This window comes from Scatophagus argus, chromosome 2 (assembly GCF_020382885.2).
Source record: "Scatophagus argus isolate fScaArg1 chromosome 2, fScaArg1.pri, whole genome shotgun sequence".
Classification (NCBI taxonomy): domain Eukaryota; kingdom Metazoa; phylum Chordata; class Actinopteri; family Scatophagidae; genus Scatophagus; species Scatophagus argus.
The window spans coordinates 10,801,471-10,825,437 of record NC_058494.1 but is presented as its reverse complement, the minus strand read 5'-3'; the positions used below and the strand labels follow the sequence as shown (position 1 = coordinate 10,825,437).

Genomic DNA, 23,967 nt, shown 5'->3' with positions numbered 1-23,967 from the left:
GAATAAAACAACCAACTAATGAAGTGTAAATACCCTGAAAATGAAAGCAGCTGCAAAGACAGAAATATCTTTTAAAGTGTATGTTCATTAAGCGAGTGCAACCAAACATGGAAAACCACTGCCAAGGGAGCTTTTCTCTGTCTGCTAATGTTTAGTTCTTCAGATTGAAACTCTGAATTGTAGAATTATTCCTCACCAAAAGGCCTCTGAGGAGTACATATATTTCTTCCATTCTGGGGACTCTAGTCAGAGGACAGACACAGAGGAAGCTTGGTACAGTCACTGCCAGCCAAAGTGCCTTTAACCAAGGCACTGATGCCTGTTTATGTCCCTCTGTTGTTTGGCTGCAGGCTGGATGCATGTCATCAGTTCAGTTAATCTACTCTTTGGCTTGAATACTTTATCCCTACAATCTCTCGGTCGGAATTGGGAAGTCAACCTTCTGTAGTGCCCTTGAGCAAAGCTTGTCTGAAAAAAAAATGCCCTCATGGCATTTTTTCCCCTTAGTTGATCTTTGTCATGAGTGTTGTTTAATTTGTTATGCTCCCTCTTCATAAACTGTAATTCTGTAAGCCTTGCCGAAAACGCTCTTTTTTTTAATTCCGCTTGCCAATATGCCCTTGAGCGAAGCACTGTGCTTATCTATAACCACCAAGCTGTTTAATCATTGCATATTGTTTTCTACTTTGAGTCACAGATTTAGCTACTGACCCTTCATGCTCCAAGGGGAGTGACGCCAACCAGGGCAGCAGCACTTGCAATGCAGTAAAACAATTCTTCATTCGTCATGTTCAATATTGTAGGTTTTCTGAAAGACAAAGGAAGTAGTTACTATATGGGAAAGTGAGTAGAAATTAAATCAAACTCTTGACATTTCCCAAAACAAAAGGAACAAATACATTCGGTTCCTTTCTTGTACAACCAATCTCTGGCCCCACAATGAGGTAAAGTGCAGTATGTGTTGGTTCTTCTCCTCTGTTATGTAAAGATCAACAAATATTAACAATCTAAGGCACACCAGAAGATTTAAGTGCTATTCAGGTCATCTAAGAAAAGTTGAGGCACACCTTGGGACTATTTTCTACAACCGTAGAAACCGAAGTTATCTTACTTCCATTAGGGCTTTATATAATAAATGTATATTTAACTAAATATTTAAGTAAATATTGATGTGATACAACATTTACATTCTAAGCTAGCTTACCCCTGAAGCAAAATGGATTTTCATCTTGTATTATTTGTGCAGGTTTGATAGCAGGATAATTTATTTCTGTTCACATTGCATGAGTGTTCAGTCAGCTCAAACAGTCAGACTACTGTTTGTCTGAAGTCAGTTTAGCCACTGCCTGAACTCAACACTCACTGGAGACTCCAGTTCTCTCTCTTCTTTTCCCCCTGTCCTCTCTGTACATTCATAAAGTAAAGTACATTTCCCCACCAGTCAGCACTCAACATTACAGTACATAAACACCTGACAGTGTGTAACGTTACATCAGTGACTCTCTGCTGCAGACAGGCTGATCAGAGAGACTGAAGATGAATTCACTTTTTAATCTCAAAAGTTAAAGGGTAAACTCTCAGCGCTCCACCTACTGGTAAACATAAACAACTCCAAGAGCAGAATTCAATGTGATGGCAGGTTTTACTCCTCCAGAAGGTCCAGCTGTCCCCGTGGTTGTCTCCAGAGCTACCCGTCTCTTGGTAGCTGAACAGCGCCCCTCTGCTCAGCCCCGTTCTCACCACACACAGTCCCACAACATGCATGAGTTTCACTGCAGTAGTTTTGACAGATAATGTTTTCACAAATATGCTTGGACCATCCAAAATCAACAGGACTCACAAAGTTCAAAAATGCACTATTTAACAAAAGGGAAACAAAACATCCCTTAAATATTCATTTTTCAGTTTCAAATGCATTCAAGAGGCAACATGTCCTTTAATGTTTAACTTCATGTAACTGCAGTTGAGCTGAGCTGTACTCCATGGAGATCTTTATTCAAGATTAAACATTGAATTAGTGAGTGCTGTTTTTCTCTTAGGTGTATTAGCTTTACCAGTACAAGATCGTCTTCTGCTGCTTTGGACTGAGTGGCTGGGCTTCACAGTTAGCTTATTATTGATCCCGTAGTAATAGTCTAATGGCAGCCGAAGCACCAGGCTAAAATCATGCTGTCTGTTTCTACTGTTGTATGCCTCTGCATGTATGTGATTCAGCCTAAGGTGTGTGACTAAAGTGTCTGTATGGTTCTCAGGCTGGAATCCCCAACTCGGACCCTGACCCTGGAGGCCCCCAGAGGGGTGGAGATCAATGCTGGTGTGGGAGACTTTACAGCGTCCTGTAGGAAAGACCTCCTCTTGCAGTCCTCGGAAGGAGAGGTGAGGGTGTTTCCATATTGAGTGTGTCTGTGTAGGGGTGAATGGGTATTTGTGGGAGAACTAGACAGCACATAGAAACTGACAAAGATACCTATGTTCAAGTGTAAATGCTAGAAAGTAGTGTGCATGTGTGTGTGCATGTAGGGCTGTATAAGAGAATGTGAGAATGTCTATGGTTGTGATAATATACAGTATGTGTGTGTGTGTGTCTTTCAACTCTGTGGCACTCTATAGTGTTGGGCCCGCTTCATTAAAGTACCTTATTAGGCTAATGAGCGTCATCAATCCAGGCGACCTTGTCCTCCTTTTCTCCCCTCCTCCTCTCATCCCTCCTTTCTTCCCTTCCTCTATTTTGGGGAAGTGACTTCATTAAAGCTGTTTGATGAGGTTCTCTGTCAGTTGCTGCTGCTCTGTGTGGTTTTTTTATGTGTGTGTGTATCATTGTTATCCTGCTATCTCACTGTCAAGCTCTTTGCATAGCAGCCTGCCAAGTTGCGTGAGCAGCGAAGCAGACTTAGCCATTATCTTGCATGAGTGTGTGTGTGTGTGCGTGTATCATCTTGCCATGTTGCATGTCCACTGGAGCATAGTGTGTCATTAACTCAGTAATTAACAGAAGAATGGCCCCCTCTTGTTCGTTACGCTCACTTTTTGTCAGTCTCTCTCTCTCTCTCTCTCTCTCTCTCTCTCTCTCTCTCTCTCTCACACACACACACATACACACTGTATGTTATCACAACTATAGACATTTTCATACACAGCTCTACATGCACACATTTTCACTTGCCCACCTATGCACACATTCTCTTACAGAGACAACAGAAGTAAGTGAAAACAACGATGAATTTTGATGCTCTTCTTCTAAACTCATTTCTCATTTCCTCTCCTGTCACACAGTCTTTACTTTCTTCTCTTCTCCTTTCGCTTTCAGTTTCTCCGCTCCTAATTTCCTTTTCTTGTTTCCATTCCCTGCACCTTACTTTTGAGAAGCAGACAACTTCATCCATTGGCCAGACACTCGGAAGTCTGAGTTAAATTAAGCACACGGAGGTCACTAAACTCTTTGGAAAGCTTTGGCATACTGGTAATAATAATGAAGGGTGTCAGCTATAGAATAGAAAGTGAATTTTTCAAATATATAATTAATATGTGTATCCAGAGTTTGATTACTCAAGTCCTGTCATAGTAATCTAATAATGTTGTATATAGCATAACAGTCACAGGGAAAATTTTACTGCATTTAGTACTGTATCATATATGAGTAACATTTTCAATGTTTTAAAGTGTAGTCTTAGTACTTTTACTTAGGTAAATTATCTGAGTACTTCCTCCACCACTGGCATCTATCATATAATTACCACTGTATAGTTTTACAGTTGAGTGTAAACACAAAAAGTAACTTTGACCTGGCTCTTCTTCAAACTTCCCATCATGTCCCTCCTTCTCTTGTATTTCCATATTAGCTTTTTTCTTTTCTCTGCCTATCTAACCCTTGTTCCTCTGTCTTCTATTTTTTGACTGGTCTCAGCCCTCACATTTCTCGCCATCCTCCTTTCTATTATTCTCTTTTGTTTTTTTTTTCTTCCTCCCTCCTCTGCTTCTCAGCCTCTCAGTCCTTCATCTCTAAGTAACCCAGCCTATCTAATTAACTTTCCACTGCCTGGACTATACATCACATTGGCTGTCACTTCTCAGGCAAAGGAAGGAGGATTATAATTTTTACCTCTTTTCTGCCATCTCTTCCTCTCTGTCCTTCTTTCTTTCTTTCTTTCTTTCTTTCTTTCTTTCTTTCTTTCTTTCCTTCGCTCTCTTTCTGCTTCGTGTATTCTTTTGTCTCTTTCTGTTCTTTGTTCATTCATTCGCTCTTCCTCTCTCCCTGTCATCCCTGAATAAATAGATGTCTTTGTATTGATAGTGAACAATAGTCTGAAGTAGTGCGTAACAAGAAGTGTGGTGTGGCTCTTTGGTTTGAGAAAATGATGGACTGACTTTGTCCAACTTGACTAAAGAAAAAAAAACTAAGACTAAGGTACAGTTTCATCAAGGCCACAAGAAGTGTCACCAGAAAAGTGACCAGAAAGGCTCAATAAGTGTCCTAAATGAAATGTGCGTGGCCTTAATGTGATAAACTTTAGTTGTGAAGTATTTTTCTTAATACATTACAAAAATCATAATGTTAAGCTTAAAAAGAAGACAGAAAACAACATCTTTGGGGCAAAAGCAATTATTATAGTGGAAAAACCATCTGAAATCTAAATCCACCTTCACTGAGCATTCTGTTTTTTATTTTTATTGCACATTATTTCTTAGAAAGGCAGGTAGCACAATCTCAAGGATGCATTTATTTATGACTCTGTGTCCTCCACTTCAAAGTTATGATGAACAGTAAGATTAGCCCAGTGAGCTCAGGTATGAGATGTCTGTGGGCTGATTTGTAACTTTGTCAAGATAGGAAAATACATCCTCATAGTTATCTAAGAATGATGGTCCAGCCAAACTTGATCTTGTATTTTAAACATAGTATCTCTAGCTAAGTCGCTATTTTCCCACAACAAAGAAAGTAGATTGCTATCTGAAGCAACCACAGTTTAAAATGAAAATTTGTGTTATATACTTACTTAAAATTATAACGTTATGATTTATCCACACTGGTGCCCCTGTTCATACTACTTTGTTATTGCCGTGTGTCTAATTACATCTTGCTGAGGACGCCCAGCACTCTGCTCATCTTGTGTTCATGTTCTTAAAGTAATGGCTGAGTTTTACATAAGAAAAAAAATGTAAAAGAAGATGGTGTTCTGTCTCCTCCGCTGTTAGCATCTTGTGTAATCTCTTTTCTGGAATCAATTTTTTTTTATTTTTTGCCTTATGTAAGGAAAACTACATAGTTAAGCCATTTAAAAAGCCTATTGTTCTGGGGGGACATTTTATAAAAGTATTGTATGGAGGCAGGAGGTCAAAGACAGTCAGACAGGTATAGAGACAGACAGATACAAACAGACATGAGAGACAGGCACATAAATCATTTTGACAAAGAGTAACTGGCATAAAGGCCTAGAGCCTGATACACTGTCGAACATTCCAACTACTCCATTATGCTACCATGTCTTCTTACATCTGCCTGCATGTCCGAGCCCTGAGCTTGCTCAGATCACGCTGTACCCATAAACTGTTTTGTGACAGTTGTACCCAATGATGCAATATCATGCAGAGTCTCCTCGTCAGACAATCCATTTTATAAGGGTCCATTTTATATGAGGACATGTGTTACCCTTGAGCTTAGAGGCGCAATTTTGATTGCTGCCGAGGTGACAGATTCAACACCGCAGAAATTGCTCTGACATTTATGAAAATTATTAGACATTTTCATATACATTTTTACACATAATTTCCATGCCCTCTCACTGCTTGATGTAACATATTCCTGATTCATTACAGCCAGTTCAAATGAGCTTTTGCATTTCACATCCCCCCCTGCAGCTATCAAACCCATCCAGCTCAGCGTGCCCCATGCAAACATAAATATTTGTCTGGACTACACAGTAACTTGAATAGCAAGGGAAATAGCCCACATATACTCATTGTTCAGCCTGGCACGTGTCACATGTTCGTGACTTTCAGACCACAACATTTCACTGCACAATTATTTTTTGTAACAACAAAACAACAAAATGAAATCTATTTAATAGACAGTGCTGATGTCCAGTTCCAAGCATTTGGAGAGTTGATTGTATTTTCCAGTGGCAAATAACTGATTGTCCTTCAACCTTCTGTATCCTCTTGCTTACCTGTCCAGCTGGGGCCACCAGCGTTGTAGGAACAAAGTTGTATTTGTTTGGCAATCAGCAGCATTCCCCTAGCTAAGAATTGAGACATTTTTGTTTCTGCCTATTTGCAGGAAATTTTCTTTTCCTTTTCCAATAATCAACTTTTATTATTTTTTTTATTTTAAATTTCTAACTGTGAAATAACATTTCTTGAAATGCAGGCAGTGCAGGACTATCCATTTTTGGTTACATCCTGTAGGACAGTTAATGTATGTTGATTTAGCAGGCTGTAAACATCTTAAAATTGGTATTCTTCATAAATACAATCAATTCAAAATTCTAAACAAAGTATTTTTGTATTCATTTTCATATCTTATAGTAATCAATAGGAAAGAGATAAAGACATGGCAGAGTGCAACAACTCGGAACAAGGAAAACTTGTAAAGAGGTCTGCACACTGTAGCTCCCTTTTAAGTGCAATATATTAGCATATCCAGAACTTTGCACAGAGTGAACACAGCAAAATTGCAGCAATTCATAGCAACCTGATAACAACATCATGTATTTGCATTCATATGGAGCACATCACCAAAAACATCTCGCTCACACTTTGCAATGGAAGTATCAACTCTCTTTCTGCCAACCCAGCCAAAAAATTCCTACATACTTCCCCAAAGAGAACAGCTTATCCAAGTAGCATTCCTTTTCATTCATTCTCATACAAGCTTTCACCGACCGCTGACACCATCAAATGAACAGAGGAGAGTGGATGAAGGGAGGATAGAAGGAGGATCGGATGAGTAGGAGGTGGAGGAGGATGGCAGAAAATAGATGTTTCTGTCGATTTTGCAGGAGAAAATAAAGGCATGCGGGACAGCAAGGCTTAAAGCCAAATCAATGTTGTCAGCAGCTGGCACTTAAGAAGGGGCCATTAAAGTTTAAAAAGTTTGGAAAGCAGTGCTGGAATTAGGGCCAAATGGGTTAGAGGTAGGGGAGCGTTGGCTTCCATTAAAATCAAAGCCAACAAGAGCTGACAGATCCTCTCAGGATTCCTGCAGTACTCCTGGTTTCTTTTTTGTATCATCTCTCTCTCTCTCTCTCTCTCTCTCTCTCTCTCTCTCTCTCTCTCTCTCTCTCTCTCTATTCTACATCCATTCACTTTCTTTCTTGCACATCAATTTTCTCCTCTCATCAAGTTTGTCCATTGTGTCGCTGCTTCTGATCTTGTTTCTTTGTTGATTATTTCCACTGTCCTGTCCTTTATGCATCTCAACAAATGCCCTTTATCCACACACGTTTTGTTTTTTGTTTTTCATCACTCATTTTCATTGTCCTTCTGTCTTTATGTTGGAGAGGTTGTTTCCCTCATTCACCACTGATTTTAACAGACACCTATTTAGAGAATAGACCTCTCACAGAGCCCTTGGCTGAAAATCAGTCAAGTTTCTAACACTGATAGTTGTCAGGCAAAAAAAAAAAAAAAAAAAAAAGCAGATAATTTTATAAGTTGGCCCACACTGTTGGATTATAGCCTCAATTTTAAAGAGGATCCTGATCCTGAGGTTAGCAGTCACATATTCTTTTTTATACACTTATACTGTCAGAAAGACTGCATTTGCAGTCATATGCAAAGGTCCAATGCACCAAGACACTCGAGCACCAATTAGTGTGTAAAATGGCTTTGCTTATTTGCTGTTTGTTGAGAAGAAAAAATCACAGAAATGCTTTTCAGGATGTGATACTACAACACACTGAGCTATTAAATGTCCTCAGGTAGGACATATAACTTCCAGCAGTGGTAGTTTGTGGTTTTACTGGGAAGCTCACAAATGTAAATGTAAATTAGTGTATTTGTGTAGGCCTGATATGAACCCTTAGCTTTCAGATGACAGTACATGTCTGGAGAATACTAGTTGGAATTTTGATATTAATTGGTGGTAAAGTCCACTACTGACAGAGCTACATCTGGTCAAAAACATATCACTCTAACAATATTTTTTATCATCATTCATTTTATCATTGAGTTTACCCTGAATTGTAGCTTTTCTTGTGACTATAGCATCTAGTGTACAAGGGGCCTATTTCAGTTAGACATGGCTTTTGCATGCTTGTGAATTGGTTGTAAGTGTTAAGTTTCAAAATAGGCCAAACTTTGCATATATAATAGCATGACACAAGACAGTTATAGCAGAAGTTTACTAAGGACAGAAAGACAAAGATCAAAACCAGGAAGACAAACACAAGCAAAATTACCCAGAGATTCAATCAGATTGTCAGACAGTCAAGAAACAAATGCTGGAAAGCTAAGTGAATGCATTTAGACAATCTGGCAGGGATAGAGTGGGGATGGGTTGGTAAAGTGCTGCTGGGATGATTTCTGAAATGGGAAGCAGGAATTGGGACAGTCAGGAGAGGAGAATATCAGTAAAGGGGTAACTGCAAGGCACCGGGAAGAGGCAGGATCTGAACTGACAGTGAGATTTAGTGAATGACGAGCTCCATCTCATTCCCAGGAGACAGAAGGTACCCTTTACTGTGTGCATGAGATGCACTGGGCTTCAGTGTAATCACATATGCATCAATGTGACGGTAGGACCTTCAAGCCCTTTTGGCCGGGAAAGTGTTCACATCCTGTGTGAAACCAAACGACACCGATCTTTTCCAAAACCTAAACAAACAGGTATTGTGCTGCTGAACGGTACCTTGTGCGTCTGGATGAGACGCAGAGGGGTGTGTGAAAAACACGGTATCTGATGACCTGGGATGAGAATATGTTAGAAGGGCTGCATAAAAAATGCAGGCAACAGAAAGCGTATCAAGAACTGGTTGATCAGTTAGTGCAGAGCTTGTTTTGACAAGTGAAATATGTCAAAATGAGCAAGAGGAAATGCTTATGTAATAGTAGTAACTCTAAAATACAAATGCCACCATATAAAAAGTTACCAATTCCTGTTACCTGCCATTTGTTTGGCAAAACTCTTTTTTAGACATGTGAGGAAACTTTGAATGTCCTGCATCGCACGTGTGCGTTCAGCTGTTCATGATGCACAAAGACAGTAATTAGAGTTCGTCCCACTCTGCTGCTGACTGCTGCGAGGTGAAATCGGGCTAACTATAGAAACTTTAAACAAAGTTAAGTTACCATGGAGTTTTGTTGTTTGTTGACACAATGCTGGGGTTTATTAGGATGCTGTAGCCTGGGGGCGTTATTGGGCTGAAACACTGGGACTTTTCCTTTTTTTGAGCTGCTCGTTGTTTTACCTGCAGGTAACACAGAATGGTGAGTGAACGCTGGCAAAGGGTAACTCCCTGTTGTCCACACTGATGTTGTGAAGACATTGTAAATATATTAATACGCACACATATAAACAAAATACACTATAAAACAAGCATCCAGCCACATGCACACTGTCACCGCTGTTCCCTCCTCTATCGCTGTCTAGAATTTTACTTGTTTTCATCATCCCATCCTTTCTATGTGTCAGTGTGTGTGTGTGTGTGTGTGTGTGTGTGTGTGTAAATGAGAGATAACAGATTAACAGATACCTGCCAATAATGAGTGGATGTTTTTCAAAAGGGATGAATAACATTGGAAAATTCATTAGCCTACACTTCACAGTGCCTGAGGCTATCATCATAAAAGTGTGTGTGTTTGTGATTTTGTCAGTCTGATGTAACTCTGTCTCAGCCTCTCCATATGTGTGCGAGTTGTGTGTCTCTCTCTTCTTTGCTTTGCTTTGTGTTATTCTGCTGCTGCTCCACTGTCTGTTTATTGTTGTTGTGTGCACAGATGCGTTACTTTTGGAGACTCCATTCCTTTGTACCCATGCATGTTTGTGTGAATGCATTTGTCTGTGTCTGCAGTGGTGTGTGTATGGTACAGTAGACCAGACTGATATCACTTTATGTTCCCACTACATCTGGGTTACTACACTCTCACTCTCTCTGCAGCCTCTGTCATTTAGTCCATTGTCAGCTCCCATTCCAGCATGTGTCCATTCAACATGCCTAATGGTCTGTGTAATACACTCAGATGGCTTCACAACCTCCCACCTTTTTGTGTTGTTGGAGTGTGTGTGCGCGCGCACGCGCGTGCGTGTGTGTGTGTTCCATGTATGAGTGCAAGGGGAGAAAGAGACAGCTAGAAAAGGAAAATGGCAGGCAAGGTGAGCTCAGCCTGGGGAACACAGAGGTTAAACTGTCTTTGTTTGTGTGTGCATAATTGAGTGAGTTATCTGGTGGGTGTGTGTGTGTGTGTGGTGTGTGTGCTGGTGAAATTGTAGTGTTATTGTTTTTTCAACTTCTCTCACCCTCCCATCACTCTGCTACTCCTCCATCCTCTGAAGGAGTTAGCGCTTTGTCGTCCACATTGAACTTCTGAGAGTTTTCAGTTTCGTTTTGTTTGAACCCAACAGGACCTGAAGAAGAGTCTGATAACATACAGGATCCCTATGTGGTAGATAAAATCTGAAAAAATGATAAAATGCCCTCACATTTGCTTCCTCCAATGGAATCAAATGTGATAAAATGCCAAAAAGGCTGTCTTGCATGCTAGAAAATCATTTGGCATCTATGTGCATCTAACCTTGCGTGTTTTTAATACAGAGGTGTAGTAGTTACATCTGAGTCATATAATAAAACAATCTTAATTTTAACCAGGATTTGTAACTGTTTCACCATGAATGCATCATGACTTTTTGTGCGCAGGTGCCACACCACATACAGCCCCTGCCCCTCACACAGTCTGATTGTGTATGCGATGTAAAATATGGTCACAATCTCCCCTTTTGTTCCTGAGTTACAGTGTTTAATAGAAGAGCGTTTTCACCTTCTGACCATGACCTTTTAGATACAAAATGTCATCACTTAATCAAGTGATCACTTGATGTGTTATGTCCATAAACATGTTTGATGTCACAATGAGTTTGACCTCAAACATGATTTTGACATTTGACCAGCAAAATCTGATCAGTTAATCCACTAAAGTCAACATGGATATTTGTGCCAAATTTGAAGACATGCTCCCAAGTTATTTCTGAGACAGTGCATTCACAAGAATGAGACATACAACCTGCTAACATAATGCCTCCAACCAAGGCTATCACTGGAGCAGAGGCAAAACAAATTTGATCAAGTTGCTTATGTTACAGCAAAAATGAATAAAAAAATAAACGGATCATAAAAACTTTTGTGTTCTCTTTTCCGCGTGTATTTCTGGTCCCTCTTTATCCTGCATACTCACCTCTCTTCCCCTCATGTCCTCACTGACTCCCTCCTCCTTCTCCCGGTCTCCTCCCAAACACATTCATACACTCCTTTCCCCATCTAAACTACTTCTCAACACACTCCATAACACTTGTTCTTCCTCTTGATCTCCCTCAAAGAGACTCTAACCCTCTTATCTCCTCTGCAGTCTTTTTCCCTCCACCTCCCTCCTCCTTTCATCCCAAGAAAAGCTTGTCCCTTCATCGCTGCCTTCTCTTCCTCTCTCGCAGCTCATTCACCTCCCACCCGTTTTCGCCTGTTCCTCAGCTGTGCCAGAGCAAATCATCCATGAAAAATGTTTTGACCCTCCATAATTGCAGCTTCCCGCATGTTTCCCACCTCCTTGACGCCAGAACCACGTGCTCACTAAACTGATGTCAGAGAGAAGCGGGCTCAGACACACACTGGTACTGTATGCACACACACAACCACTAGTGCATAGTTGTACATTTTGTATAAAATGCATTTGAGACACATGCAGAGAGACAGACTTATGAGACACAGGCAGAAGCACGTTTATTCAACATTTATGTATGGAACAAGTGTACAAAATACTATGAAAACCATCTGCCCTGCAGTAAAGCATTTGGGGACTGAGGTTTAGATTAAACATTAACATCTTTGAGTTTTTAGTGTTTTTATATTGTACAGTGTTCATATTATTCTGTCCTCTAGCTGTACATTAGTAAATATCCATGGATACACTAACAATACATTAAATAAAAAAGTAAAAGTGGAATTTTTCAGAAAATGCAATTTTTAGGATTTTGTTGTAAATGCAGAATTACCTCTGTGTTTCAAGCATATTTTAGCTCTTCAGTTTTTACCTTTTCAAAACCTGATCTGATAAAATGTATTGTCTTGTATGACTGAAAACAAGACTGTTTTTATTAGAACCTCAGGAACAGACAGTCAATAGATATCTGATAAAGTTTCAGTCCACTAAACATTTCAAGCTCTACCTCCCTCAATATGTGTGTTTACCAGGATTCAGTCAGTAAAATGGCCTCAACATTGTTTTATATATTTAGGTTGTTTCATTTAAGTATAACTTATTTGGTTATTATGGCTTTGATCAATGATTGAAGCACCGAGTAAGAGCAATACACATATGCTGAGGCTAGCAGAGTCCAAAACATTGAAGTTTGTAGTGGATTCTATCTTCTGTCAATATAACAAAACATATGTAAGTGCTCACGCCATACAGCCAGGAGCAAAAGTACATTGAGTTCACATATATGTCAACTCAACTTTTGCTCCTGGCTGGTAACACATTAAAAAATTCAAGAGACTTAAGCAGCAATAGAGGCCAATCCTTTATATATATTTAAGAAATATGCTAATAAGATAACATCGGAGAACATGGGTAGGAAAAACATAGATGTATCAGGTGTAATGATGCAAACACATTCACACCAATACGCAGACACAGTGCAGGCATGAATGTATGTGTAGATGCATACATATGTTTGGATGCAATCCACTCTTTCACAAAAGCACTCCTTCATTTGTAAACTATATTATATTCACAGCCACAGACTCACTCTGAAACACACACATTCACATGTACAAACCCTCACATACTGATAACAACAGGCCCACCTAATACTTACAGACACTTTCATTTGGGATGAATGTCAGCACTAATCCGACCTTAAGCTACAACAAATGACTTCCACTCCCCTTCCTCTATTTCCATTCCCTCTTTAAATCCATCCATCTATCTGTCCATCCACCACCTCTCTTCTACTGTCCTTATTTCCTGCTGCCTAGCATCCATCCATTTCTACCTCTCTTTCCATCCACCATCCTCTCACCTCTCAGCTCCTTGCTATCGATCTCTTCCTCACTCCATCTCTCCTTGTAAGCCACCATCTCTACCTACTAATCGTCCTCTCCTCTTTTCAATCTCATAATCACCATCTTCTCCCTCCCCCTTGTTTGTCTCTCCATCCATCTTTCCATACTCTTCACCTTCAATACCTCCACCTTTACTCTGTTCACTTGTCTCCTTCCACTGTTCCCCTTCCCTTCAGTTTCTTACCATAATGTTTCCAATGTTGTGGAAGAAAAAGCAGTATTTCACTAGCATTCCCTCACATAAACATGCACCAGACTCTTCTCATGTTCCCGTCCCATTGCCGTGCCCAAGTTAATTTTAGGTTTTCATTGCTACAGCAAGCTGGCTTTTGGAATTAGATTGGGGATATGTTGCCAACCGTGACAGAGTCCTTTCCTCAGTAAGGCTATAACTAAGCCCTGGCAGCTTTTATTGGAGAGCCAAAGGGAAGATGACAGGTGTGCACCAGGGACCTGTTAAGGCATACCTTGACATTTAGAGATGCAGTGTGATATTTTCCTTTGGCCAGTACATGGTGAGAGAAGTGCACATATTAATTTTTCAGTACCTCTTAAAGTGTCTTGTTGTCAATGTTAATACTTTAAGTTTTATTAAAACCAATGAGCATGGTGGGCTAATAAGATTTAAAGAGGCTCACTCTAAGCTTCCTCTTTTGTTTATTGTTTGGATTTTTCTTCTTTCATTTTTTAACTGAAGAACTAACACAAAATCTGCTTGTGTCTGAACCTTGTGTTGAAACATCACGATTATAGAAACTGCAAATACCTATAACTGTTGATTCTGTCTGGGAACAGCAATGTAAATCAGAGCAAGTAGTGTGTGCATCCTAAAGCTTTACAAATTAACCTTCATTTTATATAAATCATAAGTTGAATTACTGTAAAATTCACCAAACTGACAAAATAATCAATACTTTAGGGGATTTTTGGATTATTGTGTAATGTCTGATTTGCAACAAAAGTGCTTTGAATAGGATTTATTTCCCAAGGGGACAGTGAGTGATTTCAGTACTACACGCTCTGTTTGGTGACATGAATCCCCTCAGAGGAACATATGACATATTGTTTAAAAATTCAAAACATCAGAATTAGCACCTGCTATCAACGCCAAACTATATGAATTCATTATCATCAGTCGGCCAGTTCATCATTAATAGGCTAAATTCCTCATCACTAATATGTCTACAACACTAAAGACCAGGTCCACACAGCAACATCTCTGCAGATTAGAGATGCAATTTGCAAAACTCAGAACCTTAACACATATCCACCCACATGTGTATGTCTGTGACTGTGACAATATGTCAACAATAAGATTTACTGCTGCAAAACTGAGTTACCATTTGTCACCCCATGAACTGGAAAGGATCTGGTGAATGAATTCTCCATTAATTCAGTTCATCACTGACTAAACTGTTTTCTTAATTTCGAGAGATGAATGGTTAATTATGAATGGTTTTACAAGTTAATTTTTGCCCTGCATGCTTCACATTATCCTTACATTTTACTGGTCACTATTTTAGGTTAGTTGACTGTTGCGACTAATGTTCAAACTTGAACATTGCTGATGAAAGAAAATCTTAAATTCAGTCTACTAAACACTGATGTAATTATTGGTTGTTGTAATGTCTTGTGTTTTATTCTTGATCAATGCTGAAAAAGGAAAAAATAAAACAAAAGCCTGCAGAGCCTGTTTGGGTCTGCTGAATACCATTTAGATATGAGAATAGAAAGTAATAATACCGGAGACCTTGTAGAGTTTGAGTACCTCACCAAGTGAAAAACTCTTGGCTATTAGGGTTGACACCATCTGTAACCTCAGTCTTTGGTTACCTGCCTATCTATCTCCAGGTTAATGGCTAAGAGATGTTGTGCTTTTTACCTGCATAGATATTTAAAGGCTACATGAGCATACCTCTGCTAAGTTCAGTCATGCAGAAAAAATGTGTGTGTTTATGTACTGTATGTGTGGATGCTGTTTATACAGACTGAGATGTGCCTCATCAGCAAATGTAAAATCATTGGTTATACTATGAAACTGGTGTTGCTGTTTGGGCATCTGAATCCCTCACTTCTGTCTTTTCCATTTTTCCTCCATCCATCTTAACTCCCTCTCTTTATGTCCCTCATCCTCTCCCTACCATTTCTGATCTGACATTTGCCGTCTGCTGTCGTTCTCTAATCTTGTCATCTGATTTCCTCTCATTCCCCTCTCTTTTCCTGTCTTTTTGCACTCAGCTATTTTCTACACAATGCTCACTTTCTCTCTCCTCATTTATAAAACGAAGAACATGAATAATGGGGATACTGGCATCTGCTGAGATTGCAGTCTGCATGTGAGAGAGAGGGAAAGCAAGGGTGCATTACTGGCTTCAGCATTGAAGATTGAAGATTAAATAAGCAGGTGCAGGTGTCAGTAGGAATCAAGATTTTGTAATGATTCTCATTTGGTACACAGTTTGTATCAATTTGAAGATGAGAGGAGTGGACTGAAGAAATGCCAGGAGAATTAAGGGTCAGGAACGATGGAGGGCAGTCATTTATTATTTTTTTAAATTTAAATTTTTGAAAAAAATGTTATTTACTGTACTTTATTAATCTCAAGCTGGGAAATTACCTCTCTGCAATTAACCCATCACTGATTCAAATACACACACACACACAGTGAAACACACAGGAGCAGTGAGCTGCAACTATCATCACCCCAGGAGCAATTTGGGATTTAAATGCCTTGCTCAAGGGCACATCAGCCAGCTAATGGAGGGGGGCATTTTTTCCATTAATCACACTCAAATTTTTCCTGCCCATCCAGTGGGGGAATCAAACCGGCAACCTTCCAATCACAAGCCGCTTCTCCAACCCCTAGGCCACGGCTGTCCTATTTCCTTTAGGACAGTCTCTCATTTTCACTTTAAGTAACTCAGTGTACTAGAAACTGTACTCCTTTGTGGAACAGATGGATTTGCCTCTGCTTCTCTCATACTCTCTCTTCTGAATGCTTCTCATGATCCAGCAGAGGGCCCCCCACTGACCCTTTACCCCTCCTGCTCTCTTTGCACTGTGTATGTAACTAATAATTAGTATGTGCTAACTAGTCACTAATCAGTTATTTTGGTCAGGGCTCCCAGGAAAAAAGTGATAAATCAATATTTTGTTTTTAATAAATTAAAAATTTAGAGACCTTTGACTAAAAGTCAAAGCAATAAAATTCTCTTTGTCTGTCTGTAAAGTACAATACACACAGACAGAGACTACACACAGCTTTAAACACAGACATTTACCAGTATTACTCAGTCTCAGGTTTGCTCCATATCAAATATTAAAATAAATATTCCAGTGCACACCAGGATACCATTTTTGCCACAACTTAAATTAAAAACAACGAAGGAGCTGTGCATGCTTCATCATATTTGCTTTGTGCTTGATAGCCAACAGGTGTCCCAAATTATCCCCAAAAAAAACTAAGCAGATTTTTAACATTGCCTCATCTGTTTAACGGATCTTTCATATGTTTAGTGAAAAACATGATAATAAATATTATGAACTGAGAGAGCTGGTGTAAAATTTGACTTTGTCTTCAGTATACATTTCCCCTTACTGCATACATTCTCTTGTGTCTCTCTTTCCCTATCTCTTGTCACCGCCACTGTTTCTCTTGCTTTTCTCTTCACCTATCTTGCCCTCTGCCTTGTTCACTCCCACTCTGCCTCTTCATCAAAGCAAGTCGTTCTAAATAGATATTACCTCTTTGTCGCCATGGATCCTTCTTGATGACAACCCCAGTCGACCACAGAGAGTATATTTATCCCCTATGGCAATGTGTTCTCTCTTTCTCTATATCTACAGCCCCAGTTTCTTTTAATTTTTTTTTTAAACTGTCTTTTTCTTCTGTTTTTGTTTTTAGGTACCAAAACAATTCATGTGAGCGGAGGCCCTGACCGCTGTAACATTAACTTCTGTCTATCCATTCTCGTGTTTTATATATAAGTTTATTGTTTTATTGTCTTTGTTCTTTCCATTCTTTGTACGGTTTTTATTCTTTTGTTCTCCATCTGTTCCTCTCAAAAGATTTTCTAAATGATATCTCTTTTATGTTCACAGATCTTTCTAGATGCCAATACCATCAGGCTGGGCAACATTCCCCTTGGCAGCGCTGTGGACCCCCTGGAGGGAGCACCACCAGGTACCACCTACACCAAACAGACTGTGTATGAGCTTTGTGCCTGCGCTAATGGCAAACTCTACCTGTCCCCGGCTGAGAAAGGCTCTACTTGCCAAACTACCAGTAACTTTTGTCTCTGGAGCTGAAAGTGGGACGCTGACAGACACCTAGGACTTCTGGACTATTAAAGTTCAAAGCTAATGCTAGCCAACAGACTGAATCAATGCAGATTATGGCTTGATGGGAAGCTAATGCCAGTTAACGGACCGAATCAACATTGATGGTAGCATGGCAAGAAGTTCATGTCTGATAACCAATCAAATTATATGGATTGCAGCTTGACTGGAAGCTAATGCTTGTCAACAGACCAAATGAACATGGACTGTGGCTTGTTGTGAAGCTCTTGCCAGCTAAAGGAATGACTCAACATGGACTAGAGCTTGGTGAGAAGCTATTACCAGCTCACCGACCAAACTAATATGGATTGGTCAGAAGCTAAAGCCAGTCAGGATGACTTGACTGAAAGCAAGAGACAACAAGATCAGCTTGTGGGTATGATGCTATGACCGCCCCCGAACATGGAAGGACCATCTCACCCTGAGCCTCTCGTATGTCATTGTTGTATTGCTGCCTTGATGAAAAACACAAGGATTATGGGGGTTTCATGAGAACAGCAAATAATCTTACAATGGAAGTGAGTGATGTGTTTGCTGTATGACCAAAATGTCCTGGAAAGCAAGCTCCTGCTCTTTTAGGATAGAATGATATATGGTGATGAACTACAAACTCTCTGGCAGGGACATGGATGAGGACTTTGGGCTGACCTCTCAGCTGGCTAACAGATATCAGTGTGAACCTTGGTTTAGCCCTTTGGGTAACTAACATGTAATACAGACAATGGTTTATTGTAGTTGGAAGCTACGGCTAGCTAATGGACCAATCTATACCAGAAAGGCCTTCCCCCTTCTGCCCCTCTAGTCTTTCAACCCAAACGTCGACATGTGTAACTCTCACATTAATCTACACCTGATAGTGAATATGCTCTCTGACCCCACTTTTCATCAGATAACTAATGCAAATAAGTGTGCTTCAAACTTGCATTCCCCAACTTTTTCCCCATATATGTTTCAATTTTCACATCTACTTTTCTTTTCTTTTAGTTCTATTTTCTTCAGGTCAAAATCCTTACCTGTTATGTTGTGGTATCATGTTCTTTTTCCCTTCAACATCTCTGTAATCCCTTATCTTTCTATATTTTGCTGCTGCTCTTCTTTATCTTTTCTCTATGCTTATTATTATTTTGGTCTGTCTATGCATCTACTTGCACTGGACAGGTAAAGAAAACGATTTTCTGCCTATAAACTTTCTTCCACGGATCAAGTTGAGAAAACAACAAAAAACATTGTTTTATCTGCTTTTTTCCACTGGACTGGTTTATAACTGATTTTCACAAATTGTCACAGCTGTAACAGATGCTGTTCCCACATCTTTTAGTTTCAGTCTCACTGGAATATTTCTATCTGGACATGTGATGCTTTTCTGTCCGAGACAGAAAGCAAATTTAATAGGAAAAAGAAGAATAAAGTGAGTTATGTCTTACATTAAATTAAGGCTCAGGTGAGTACTGTAGCAGACTGACCATTTTATGGTATGGGGCCAGACCTCCAGTCAGGAAGAGACAGCATTCAGGCACTGGCCAGACCAACTTTAGTCTTGTTATGGAGTATTATAAATCTTCATCATGTGTCTCTTGTCTGTCAGACTTTGTTCACTCATTTTGCATGACTTTTCTGCCCCCCTTTCCAAGCCATTGTTCTTCTCAGTCATGTCTGTTTTGTGTGTCATCCAGAGACATTTCTACTCCTTACACAACGTCTCTTTTTTCCTCCTTCTTTACGACAGGATTTTTGCCTCTCATTATTCCTTGCTCTGCCTCCTCACTGCTTGCTATTTTTTTTCTCCACCAGTTAAATCTGTCTATTTCATACTTCATCCTCATGCTATGCCCCCTTTCAAAAGTTCTGCACCCTAAACAAGAGAAGAAGGTCCAAAATATTAATTTGGGGTTTATTTTTTATATATTCAATCAGCCTCAGAGGGGGGGGATCAGTGTGAATGGCCTCAAGCTTGCTAACCTAGCACCCAACCTCTGTGACGGCTTGGCGGAAATTATGGATGTGGATGGACTCAACTAGATTAAGGCCCTGAGGCGTACTTTCTTTCTTGTTTTTTTAAACAAAGTGATACACAGGTGCCTTTGCTGCTGTTGGTAAAAGCACATCACAGTCTGAACGTTCACACTACCCTCAGTGGACCATCTGCAAGTGTCTCTTGCAGAAAATCTATGTATTTATCAATCTACCTATCTATCTATTTAGTTTCCTGTGTTTTTCCTCCCTTTCTCTCCTGGTTTTGTAGAACTCTCAATATATCCAGCTGAAAAAAAGAACAATTAAATCATGGTTTAAAGTTTAATTTTCTGATGTGTTCCCTTATGGTTTTATTCTTGATAATAAAAAAAGCACAAATTATGCCATGTATATAACAATACCTATAAAATACAAAATAAAATAATATTCTTTTTAACGAGAATCTCTGGGGTCTTCAGTGTTGTGAAATTTCTTTCTTCTTCGTTATGCTTCTTTATGCTGCTTCTGTTGCCCTGATGATTAAAACCTAAATAACTTCACATGTTTCTTACAACTCCACACATATGATTTCATTTCACTTAAATATTTTGGTGGTTTTAGAGGTCCCAACACAATTAGAATTTACAGACAAAACATATACACTATGTAGACAAAAGCATTGGCAAACCTGACCATTACATCAACAGGGACTTCCTACATACATAGACAGTTTTGCAGCTATAATCGCTTCCGCTATTCTAGGAAGGCTTTCCACAACATTTTGGAATGTTTCTATGGGAATTTTTGCCCATTCATGCACTGATGGTGGATGAAAAGGCCTGGATCACAATCTTCATTCCAGTTTATCCCAAAGTTGTTTGATGGGGTTGAGGTCAGGACTTGACTGTTGGCCAGTCAAGTTCTTCCACACTAAACACATCCAACCTTGTCTTTATGGACTTTGCTTTGTGCGCTGGGCCTCAGTCATGCTGAAATAGAAAAGGGCCTTCCCCAAACTAACCCTATCCCCAAACAAGCACAGCATTGTCCAAAATGTTTTGGTATGCTTAAACATTGAGTTTTCCCTTCACTGGAAGTAAAGGTCCCAGCTCAACCCTTGACCTCTACCACATCCTGATACTTTTGTCTATATAGTGTATTTTGAATAGATGTAGCTTTTACTAAAACAATTATTTCAAATTTTGGATACCAGTCCAGCTTTTGTGAACTTTTAAGTTGCTACTTCCACTTCTCTTAAAAAATGTAAGAATGTCTAAGCAAATAGAGACAGATTTAAGGATTTATGGATTTATGGATGCCTTTGCCTTCTTGTCATTGCACAGCTGTACAACGAAAATAAAATACAACTTTTGTGGTAAAGGAAATAAGGTGCAGATAAAGGTGCAAGATAAAAGACATGATTAAACAACACACACCAAACAACTCAACATAAAAAAGCAGGAAGAATGGAATAAATAACTAGCAATAAAACGTATAAAAAGAAATCTGTTGCACAATCTCAAATATTTCTATTGCACAGTCCCAAAAATTAATTAAGTTTTTTTATAGCACTTGGATAAAAACTGTTCATGAGTCTGGAGGTGTGAGCCTTAATGGACCGATAGCACTTTCCAGAGGGCAGCAGTGTGAACACATGGACTGTGGCTTGACTGTGTCAGCAGTCCTGGATTGTATTTGTGGCTCTGCGCAGGCATCTGGCTCTGTATGTGTCAGTCAGCGAGGGAAGCTGTGTCCTTATAATGTCCTGTGCTGACTTCATAACTCTCTCCAGAGTCTTTTTGACAGCCAAGGTGCAGCTTTTGAACTACACCAGAATGTTGTGGGTGATGATACTTTCCACTGAACATTTATAGAAAGACAACAGCAGTTCCTGGGACAGATTTACTTTTCTCAGTGACCGTAGGAAGTACAGACGTTGCTGTGCTTTTTCCACCACGGTAGTGGTGTCAACAGTCCATCTGAGGTCTTGAGAAATGTAGGAGTGTCGCCCACAAACTTAATAATGGTGTTGCTGTTGTGGGTTGGTGTGCAATCATGGGTGTATGAGGTGTAAAGTAGAGAGGGCTCAACATCACAACCCCTGTGTTGAGGGTCAGGACTGAGGAGTGATGGGATCCCAACCTGGCTGTGGACAGACTGTTAAACTATGTAAACTGATGCTGGCCTAAACTTTGAGGGAGAGGGGATTTTATATGCATTAAAACCAGCCTTTCAAAGCACTTCATTGGTGGTGAGGGTTAGACAACTAAAGCATACTCGGCTCTTATTGTTGAGCTGCAGGAAATGACCTGTTATTATTCTATACTACTATTTTGAAACACAAATACAGTGTGTTTTGAAAGAAAAATAGCAATGCCTGGTTTTCATTTTTTATCAGGAGAAAAGGATTTTCAGATATTTGTTACAAATTTGTTATAAAAGTTGCAAAATGTTAATACTGTACATGTCAGTAAAATGTTCAGTGATCCTATTATTGCACATTCAATATACTCCATAAATACAAAGCCAGCATCTACTGTACCAACTAACAGCTGAAAAAGCATGCACTGATTGCCATGACCTACATATAATAAATGATCACACAAAAAGCACTGTTGACTTAAGTGTGTGGGAAGAGCAAAGATAAGTATGCGTAACTATTTAAGCAAATAAAAAAGTAACCTGACAGTGTTATGTGAGTTTTATTCTGATTATGCAAGTATAAAGATGTCCTTAATAACAGGTTTCAGATCAGCTTATGGTTATGTTCTTATTATCCACTCTGGTAGTCTTGACCTAATGGGAAAATATAAATGTGATGATTCACCAGCACACAACTTTCCACCAGCATGTTGGTGATTCTCTTTTCTTTTCATCATTTTTATTTCCTTGTTTCTCCCTCCATTTTATTGTCTTTCTACATTTTGGGTTTTTTTTAATTATCTAATAGTGATAATTTGATCACATACATGCATTCAGTATTACAGTAATTATTTTTTCTTTCAAGTGAACATGTTTAGTTAAATATCAGTCCATCTCTCTTAACCACTTTGTTTACATTAATTCAGCAAGTTTTCTCATTCTCTCCTTTCTCTTTCTTTCTGTCTTTTATCTCGTTCTTCTGCAAGCTGCAGGAATGCGCTATGAGGAATTCATTTTAGTTATAGACAGCAATATATTTAAGAAAGTAAAAGTACAGTTTGTTTTTGAGGTGCACATATGAAACAGATAATGCAGAGTTATACCCTGAGTACCCTGAATCAAGACATCCTGAGTGACAGGATTTTCATCTGGGGCACCTTTTGTCCCAAATAATAAAATGTTCCAACAAGGAGGGTTAGTAAAACTTTAATGTATGCCTATCACTTTCATTCTGACACTGACCTGAATTCAATTACTTCCTTGGCCATTTTCTCTGTCTGTGTCATGGGCTTCTGAATCCTGCAACCTCCAAACAGTCGTCCTCACTAAAAATAATGGCTTACAATTGGCACAGTGTGGGGTCAGTGTAGCACAGTGGGGACAGGGAAGGAAACTCTTATGTAGTACTTTAGGTTTTGCAGCAGTGCTGTTGTGCTGTTTGCCCATCTTTTCCCCACATGCCACATGTCACTTGACTGACATGACTTCAAGTAAAATTCATTTAATTTTCCTTTCAAATATACAGAGAATATTAATTGTACCCATGGACTCTAATTTTGACATTCAATCTCGCAAATTTTGAAACCAATGAATTGGCAAATTGGATAAGAAACACAACATCCATTTATAATATCTTAAAGGTTTTTGTTGCAAATTCCATAGAGTGCTTGTCAATCATCAGCTCAAACAAATAAGAATCGGCCTCTTGTGAGTTTGCAAAGATGTAGTCTAACTTCTAGTTAGCTAGGTGGACAATGAAGCCATAATGATTTATTAAAGTAAAAAAGGCACAGGAGGTTGTGGTAGCTAACAAAAGTTCAGCTTCATAACAGAAAAAGTGTGATGGCTCATTGCATAATGTTTCATGTTTACTATAAACAATGGCCTATCAAGGCATACCAAATCAGTCAGTAAAGCTAAGTTTTGTTAAGCTTTGTGTGTCACTTCAACATTCTATACTATCAAAATGATCCCCTCTAAATTTTGATTTATGGAAATTCATTATTGATGATTATTTTAACTGGAAGTATATTTTTAATATATTTTTACATAAATCCATTTCACTCTGTCAGATTAAGCCAAGTGTTTCAAAAGAGTGGAGAATGTGCGAAAACAGACTCACTACAGTAAAAGCACAGCAATATGAATAAACCTTTAGTGGCATCACACTAGTATCTGCACACTTCTGACTGATACTTAATGAAGCAACCACCAGCATAATCTTTGAATTTACACACTGTCAGTGGGATCCAGCAACATGAGCCAA

At 39.2% G+C, this 23,967-nt stretch overlaps 1 protein-coding gene across 1 annotated transcript in view; it reads left to right on the top strand.

Annotated features, from left to right (window-relative positions):
• The window catches only part of LOC124069506 (zeta-sarcoglycan), a 288,322-nt gene extending 268,154 nt beyond the window's left edge, over window positions 1-20,168 (top strand). Inside the window, exons 7-8 of the mRNA XM_046408730.1 lie at window positions 2,253-2,376; window positions 17,370-20,168. Of these exons, the coding sequence (XP_046264686.1) occupies window positions 2,253-2,376; window positions 17,370-17,576 (331 nt within the window). The 3' untranslated portion in view covers window positions 17,577-20,168. The remainder of the gene's footprint in view (window positions 1-2,252; window positions 2,377-17,369) is intronic.
• Window positions 20,169-23,967: the final 3,799 nt, after the last annotated feature.